Source organism: Pteronotus mesoamericanus, unplaced genomic scaffold, assembly GCF_021234165.1.
Source record: "Pteronotus mesoamericanus isolate MK-2021 breed Mesoamerican mustached bat unplaced genomic scaffold, CSHL_Meso_final contig_1018, whole genome shotgun sequence".
Classification (NCBI taxonomy): Eukaryota; Metazoa; Chordata; class Mammalia; order Chiroptera; family Mormoopidae; genus Pteronotus; species Pteronotus mesoamericanus.
Genome location: NW_026555002.1, coordinates 4,686,408 through 4,694,263, shown reverse-complemented (window position 1 = coordinate 4,694,263; position 7,856 = coordinate 4,686,408). Strand labels below are relative to the sequence as shown.

Here is a 7,856-nt window from a genome sequence, read left to right as displayed (position 1 = left end):
GTAGTTCATCTTTTGATTTGTGCCTCCTATTTCACTGAGCTCCTTGTCCAACCTGCTGATTAAATCCAGACGCTGCGCTTGCTCAGAGACGTGTTCTTGGTCTTAAGTCCTCTGCAGGCGCTCTGAGACAAGCTCGGTCCAGCTGGCTGCCGGGTCTGTTTGAGCAGGTCGGCCTTATAGGGCTTAATTTAGGTGGCTTCGTCCTCTCATCCAACTCGGGGGGTGCTGTTTTCCAGCAGCCTCTCTTTGGAGATCTGTACCTTCTTTGTCTGCTTTCATCTCAGCTCTTTGCCCTTCAGTAGAGACAGCGGCCAGGCAGTTAGTTGCCTGCTACAGCTGCAAAGATGACTTCATTCAATAGCTGTGTAACATGTCACAGAGATGCATGGCCTCCCCCCTCCCCAAAGAGCACAAGGGCTGAGGCCAACAGAGAGCTGTCGGCTGCAGAAGACTCAGACTTGTCCCTCCATGAAGGCAGAGCTTGGGCAGGCACCTTGATGTCCGTTGCAAGGCTGGTTAGCTTCCCTAAAGTGTTTTTGCGTATTCCAACAATTCGGCATCCAGTCTTTCCCAGCAGCAGTATCTTGATAATCCTAGAATCTGAGTGTTGGATTTATGCGGATTCATTAAATGATTCTCTCTACTTTTGCCTTTGTTCAAAATCTTCATAATTAAACATTTTAGAAAGTCATCTTGAGCCCATGCCGTTTGGGAAACCTAGAGCAGTCAAACAAGAACATCCCAATTAGGTAGGGCCAATGGGATGCTTGGCAAATCTTAAGAACTGCAAAGGTTAGGTAGTGGGTTCAGCGTATACTTCTCTGAACTCGGAATGTACAGAGCAGAGCCAATTTGGGTAGTGCCCAGGTGGAGCTTCAGACCTAAGCAGTTTCTTAAAAAAAAAATATGTTTATTGATTTGAGAGAGAGAGAAACATTGATTGGTTGCCTCCCATACACATCCCCGTCAGGGCTCAAACCTGCAACCTAGTTATGTGTCCTGACTGGGAACTGAACCCCCAACCTTTTGGTGTATGGGACAATGCTCCAACAAACTGAGCCACACTGGCCAGGGCAGACCTGAGCAGCTTTGCCTTTGTGACAGAAGCGTTCTTTGTACTCACACCAGATTAAATAGGTTAAGTATAGTGAGTGGGCAGTGAGCCTTACCCAAGTCACATAAGGAAAGGTAGTTCTTTTTAATAAACCACTTCCCAGAACAAAAAGGGGTAGAGGGATTTTTTTTAACTGTCACTGTTTTCCATGAGCACAAGGCTCAGATAAATACGACACTGCTAATCTGTAAAGCTCTGAAAATGTTGTCTATGTTATACATGTGGTGTGAGAATTAAAATAATCTGTGTAATTCCTCATCACAATGCTTGGCACACAGAGTCGCCATATTTGGCAGATATTATACAGAACAATGTAATGTTCCGTATGAAAAAAAAAAAAAAGCAATCTTTGGGATATACTTATACCAAAACTTATTTGAAATTAAAATTTAACTGGGTATCCACTATCTTGTCTGGCAACACCAGGCACACAGTGAGTTGACAATAAATGTTAACTTTTATTATCATGAAAAGGAAGATTATTTTCAATACACAGTGCCTGGACAGGCTGTCTCCTCCTGCTAAATACAGCTCTTCTTTGAAGACAATCTCGAAAGAGCTGGGCGGGGCTGGTGGCTTGGGAGATGGTGGCCACAGGCTGTTTTAGGCTTCTTCAAACGCAGGCTCACCTACCTTCTCCATGCCCTCTTCCCTGTCTCCACCTTCTTGGATGCATGGAGATGGAAACATGGATGTGGAAAGACGGAGGCTCCCACGGCAGAGCCTCAACATCTGGAAAGGAAGGATTTTTTTCCGTCTCTAGCCACCTCCCCAGCCTCCAGCCCAGAGTTGGGCAACTTCAGTTCAAAAACACCACGTGCAAAGAGAGGAAGGATTTGAGCTCCAGTTTTATTCCTAAAAATCCAAATACCAAGTGGCGAGGGGAAGGGGAAAAAAAGGCTTCCTCTAAAATCCCTGGAAATTGCTGCAGTGGGATGGAACCCTGATGCTTGGAGCTTCAAGGCAGATCTTGAACATTTTTGGTTGTAAGATGGTCTTGGGTCACTCCTGTAAAATAGAACGAATCCCATCTTTTTCCCTGTGATACAACGAGCTCCTTGAGGCTAGGGGTTAAGCCTGTTCGCGCCCACCCCCAGGGCTGGGAACAGGGCCAGGATCAACGTCAGCGAAAATGAACGCCGGCAAAGTGGTGGACCGTAGAACCGGAGACGCGGACGCTCAGCGTGCGACCTCCAGCGGACAACTTCGCTTTACTTCCGCCTCCAAGGAAGTCCGCCGCCCGAGTTCCCAAAGCTCCCGCTTTTCCTCCCAGTATGCTCCGCGCCGGCCGCGTTCCGTGATTGGCTGCACCTGCCCACGTGATGCCAAGCTGGCGGCAGCGGTTGCCGGGGCGACGGCTGGAGAAGTGGCGGCCCAACGGGGAAGGCGCGGGTCCCCGTGGCTGAGCAGCAGGTAAGCCCGTACTCCGGTGCGGCCGGGCCACCCCCGAGCCCGCCGTCCCCGGGCGGGAGGAGCAGCGGTGGGGCCCGAGGTCCGCGCCTCTCCTGAGCCCTCGCCCGGAGGAAAACCGCGACGCACCAGCCTGGCAGCCGCTGCGAGATGCCTCCGCGTCTCGCCTGCGGTCCAGGGCTCTTACTGCAGCGTGGGCCCGAGGCGGCAGCCCAGACGTACCGAGGACAGGCCCAGCTGCTTCGCGTCACTAGCCCCTGATCTTTGCTGCAGTGGGCCACACTTGGGAGAGGTCCCCAAGTCCTCCAGCTGGGTAGTGGCGGCGCGAGCGGGTGGCCTGGGACTTCTCTATTATCTCCATCAGCTAATCTCCCTTCCCAGGCACCGCAGTTAGACCCAGAGTTTATCCAACCTAAGCAAAAACAGGATGCTTGCTATGCAAATTCTTCTTCCAAACACATCCCATAGTCTTACCCTTAGGCCCAAACCCTATAATACAGAAATTCAGAAGCTGCCACTACAACCCTCAGAAGTGAAGAAGTTTTCTCTAGTTTCTGCGTAAAGTAGAGCAGTGGTTCTCAAACTTGAATGTGCGTAAAAGTCATCCGGAGAACTTGTTCAAAACGATTGTGGGGCATCGCGCCTGCCGTAATATTCTGTAGGGTCAGGGTGGTGCTAGGAACTTCCATTTGCGCAATCACCGCTAGGTGATTCTGATTGAGGCGGTCTGCACTTTGGGTAGTGCTGTGTAGCCACTGGGATCGCTCAGATCGGTCTGGATTGAAATTCCCACGTTGCCACTTACTAGCTGAGTTATAGGGAGCACTTCTACCTCTCTGAGCCTCCGTTGTCTCATCTGTAAAAGGAGAATGTAAGTCATGTTCACCGCCCAGGTTTATCGTGCAAATTAAATGTGAAGCTTTTTGCAGTGTCTGGTATACATTAAACCCTCAATAAATGAACCTATTATAATTCAAAAGTTTAGAGAAGTTTTTCTAAGAATGTCAAGAGTAATAGAATACCCAACAGTGGCTCACCTTCACAGCAGAATCCTATTCAAATGATGGTGGTAAAGAGCTTCTCTGAGAAAGTGATGTTTATTAAGTACAGGGGTTTGCCAGGTAAAGAAAGAAACGGGGAAACTGTCAACAGGCAGTGAGAACAACATGTGCAAAGGCCCTGAGTGAGGAAGGAGCTTGAGGTCTCAGAAACAACAGTTTTCTTGTTCCAGGACCTTCAAAAATGCTATTTCCTCTGCTTGGGCTTCAGTTATTCGTTAAACGTCTTGGATGCCTTTCATGCCAACTTTGCTAGGTTCTGGAGATACAAAATTTAAATACAGGTTCCTGCCTTGGTAAACAGGGTGATGAGAATAACAGTAGAAGTAGATGTAGGGTACAGAGGTACCCCGAGGGGGAGAGAATCTCCTTGATGGGGATGGAAGGGGGTGGGGGTTCATGGAAAGCTTCCTGAGGGCGGTCAAATCTGGATGAAGTTAGTGTGGAGAGTGGAGTTCGCCCATGAGGTGGGGGGAGTTCACCAATCAGAGGGCTTGGAAAGAGCATGGTGTTTGGGGGAATGACTGGGAGTTCACTGTTGGCGGGGGCCTAACTGGGTCAGTGGTAGAAGGAAGCAGGGAGAGGGACGGGGGTGGTGGTCCAGAGAAAGGCAGGAGGGGCGGACGGTCCTCAAACAGCAGCTGCCTTTCTCCTCGCACCTTGGGGACCTGGCAGGCGGGGTCCATATCCTCCCTGGCCCTCTCTGCTACTTCCAGATGGCCGCCCCCCTCCTTTGAAGTACGTGCCCTGGGCTTTCCCACTTGCCAGCCCTCCTTGAGGCTGTCACTCATTGGGGGCACACCTGTCATGGGCACAGCTGCTTCCCTTGAAGGCTGTGGCTCCTGGCTCACTGTCTACCTCTCCGCTCCCTCTACTGCATTTTTGATTTCGGCGTCCTGGCCGCACACGTTTCTCCATCCTCCTTACTTTCAGGCATCTTTCCCTCCATTGTCCTCATCTGCCCACTGTGTGGCCGTGAGCTTTTTATTGCTGCACCCCCTCCACGTTTTGATTGGAAGCACTCGTCCCCCTGCCTGACCCCCCTCTGTCTTTCCCGCTCGCTTTAATGTGCCCTCTTGAGCAGGTCTTTGACCCCATTGCTTTTTCACTGGCTTACAGCCCCTTATGCACCTGCCCTTCCCCCTTCTCAACGAAGCCCCGCTTCAGTGCTCCGCCACTCTTACACTTGTTTTCTCTTTTCCCCGTCTTCTGGAGTAACCGCACCCCGATGAACCTAACTCAGACACGGATGGTGGCTGGAGAAAGCTGAAAATCGGACAGACCTTTTGGCAATGTTTAATATTTTTACTTGGGTGTAGCTCGAGGGATCAGTGACTGTTTATTTACATCAGATTAATTCTAATGCCTAGCCTTCCTTAAAGTACATGAATTGACCTTATCATTAAACTGTCTTCTATTCTAAATACACTTTGTGGTCTTGACTGTTTGAATTACGCATACCACATTACAGCACATTGGAAAGCCCTAAATAAGGAAAATAACCTTCCACAGTCTCAGCAGCAACCTTTGCTTTTTTCATTTACACCACCCTCCAGGCCTGGCCCACCTTCATTTTTATGTGTAGAAATAATTACTAATTACAGAGAGGAAAGAATTACTTTTGACTTTAGCCACTCTATTTCCTAGTGCTGCTGTAATAAAGTACCATGAATTTAATGGCTGGAAACAACACAAGTTTATTATTTTACAAGTCTGGAGGTCAGAAGTCTGAAATGGGTCTTGTTGGACACAAATGAGGGTGTTCATGGGCTTGTTCCTTTCTGGGCACCCCAGAGGAGAATCCCTTCTTTGCCTTTTCTGGCTTCTGGAAGCTTCCTATATGTTCTTTGGCTCCTGGCCCTTCCTCCACCTTCAAAGCCAGCAATGGCTGGCCGAGTCTTCCTCACTGTGCATCGCTCTGGCTCTGACCCTCCCGCCCCCGCTTTCCTTGTAAGGACCCCTGGGCTTACAGCGGGCCCCGCGGATGATCCCGGCTGCCGTCCCTATGGTCAGGCCACGATGGGCAGGCGGAGTGCCACCTGCAGCCTCAGTTTCCCCTTGCCTTGCAGTACGCCGTGCCGCTCGCGGGGATAGGGGTGTGGGGTCCTCGGGAGCTGTCATCCTGCCCACCGCAGCCGCCTTTTTCTGGTTTCACAGGTGGTTAAGTGAGAGCCTTTCTTCTGCCTTGGAGAGACTTTTGCTGTGAGAATTCACAGTAGCCGTTCAGTATGGGAGACATCCTGGCTCATGACTCCGAATTACTTGGACTAGTGAAAGAGGTAGGTATGTCACACCCCAGTCAGGGAAAAGGACCCTGGAAACGGTCGCTGCTGCTGTTCTGTGTGATTCAACTGTCCGTTGGGCGCCGAGAGAGGCGGCGGTGAGCAGGGTTGCGGCGTCCACCTGGAGGTGCAGCTTTGGGATTTGTGGGCATGATCATGAATAAACTCGGAAAGCTGTCCCCACGGAGGGCTGTGGACAGGGCCTGGGCAAACAGCCGCAGTTAGGGGAGGTGGAAGCAGAAGGGTGTGGCTGACAAGCCGGAAGGAGGGCAGGGGGCACGCACAGCAGCGGAGCACAGGGTGCGGGACCAGGGGAGCGGGGCTCCGAGGACGCGGTGACGCGTAGTGCTCTGTGTACAGACCTCTGAACACGTGACACGGCCCAAAGCCATCAGGCTGTCCGGCTGCCCCTCACATACCTTTTGCAGGCTGCTGCACACAAGATTTGTTTCAGATAAACAATGATAATGAACCAGGGAGCTCACACTTTCTAAAAAGCAAACTTTTTTTCTGTAAAGAAACATCTTTTTTTCTTTTTACTTGGTGCCCTGACTGGGAATCAAACCAGCAAACTTTTGGCTGGCAGGCCAGTGCTCAGTCCACTGAGCCACACTAGTCAGGGCACAGAAACATTTTCCACGCCGCTGTCTTTGAAGGCTTTTAGTGCCTATGTGGGTAAGTAAATTCTAAGCTGGATCCCAAATTACTTCTACCAAAGGTGACAGTCCATTAACCCCATTAGAAATGGGTGCTACTACTGAACTAGTACAATTACATCGAAGGCATTTACTTTTTACATATTAAAACAGAGAGCTGTGTATACATTTGTGTTTTCTTTTATAGTATTTAGATTTTGCTGAATTTGAAGAGACGTCCAAAACATTTTCAAAAGAATGCAAAATAAAGGGAAAACCATTGTGTAAAACAGCAGGTGGCACTTTAAGGGACTCCAAATCACTGATAATCCAGGTAAGCATTTACTTTTTAAAAAATTTCTGTTGGTGATCAGGATGCTCTCAATTTGTAAAAATAAAAAATGCTGCCATTTGAGAACATTGGAATCTTCACTGGGGACGTGGTCACAGTGACTTTTTGACTTCTCGGGCGTCCACGCATGGATTAGTAGTGTCACCTTCACGCCTTTGCACCCTGCCTCGGAAGTGGGCAGTGACAAACGGTCTTTCACACACACACTTCGTGGGGAGAAGACAAAGAGGAAACCTTGCTGTGCTTAGACACCGAGACCAATGTGACCCCCACCCTGAGTTGTCTGAGGTTGCCAATTCCAGGTACCGGGGACACAGTGGCGAACAAAACGGGGCCAACGTCTGCCCTACGCGCTTGCGCCCTGCTTGGGGAGACGGGGGCAGGGAGCGGGCAGGCTGATGGGCAGCGTCCTGGCCTGAGCAGCTCTGTGACTACGAGTGAGCTGCCAAGGGCAGACGTCACATGGCCCTCAGCTCTCAGGGTTAGGAGGGCCTCAGAAGTCCTTGCTTGGACCGCTGTTTGGTATCTCCATCCCACTCGTAACATTCTGGGGAAGTTCACCTTGACTGCACGCAGCAGCAAGAGAACAGACCATTTCCTGAGGCAGCATATTTCAGCTTTGCATGATTTTATTCTTTTAATGGGTTTACTTTGTTTCAATATACCCTCTTCCAAGAAAAATTTGAGACTTGTTTTGAGAGGGCCCCAGAGTAGCTGGAAGTTAGGCCACCATTACAGCCTGTCTGCTCCTGGCCCCTGACTTCCTGGAGGCCTGGCAAGGGGTGCAGCTAAGCGGGGACACCGTCGGCATGGCCTGTGGGGCTCCAGGTGGGGCTGTGCCCTCTGCCCAGAGCCCACCTGGGCCCCAGGCCCCTGGACACTGCGCTGCTGCCACACTGATTGGGACTATTAGGAAGTTCTTTCCGTTCTGCCTTGTACCTAAATTCCAAAAAAAAAAAAAAAAAAAAAAATGCAGCAGGTATTTGTGATGGGTCAGTTATTGTT

The 7,856-nt window shown here is 50.3% G+C and overlaps 1 protein-coding gene across 1 annotated transcript in view; it reads left to right on the top strand.

The window, feature by feature from the left end:
- The first annotated feature begins 2,471 nt into the window (after nucleotides 1-2,471).
- ARMC9 (armadillo repeat containing 9) overlaps nucleotides 2,472-7,856 on the top strand; it is a 75,716-nt gene continuing 70,331 nt past the window's right edge. Inside the window, exons 1-3 of the mRNA XM_054570665.1 lie at nucleotides 2,472-2,527; nucleotides 5,740-5,861; nucleotides 6,708-6,833. Of these exons, the coding sequence (XP_054426640.1) occupies nucleotides 5,811-5,861; nucleotides 6,708-6,833 (177 nt within the window). The 5' untranslated portion in view covers nucleotides 2,472-2,527; nucleotides 5,740-5,810. The remainder of the gene's footprint in view (nucleotides 2,528-5,739; nucleotides 5,862-6,707; nucleotides 6,834-7,856) is intronic.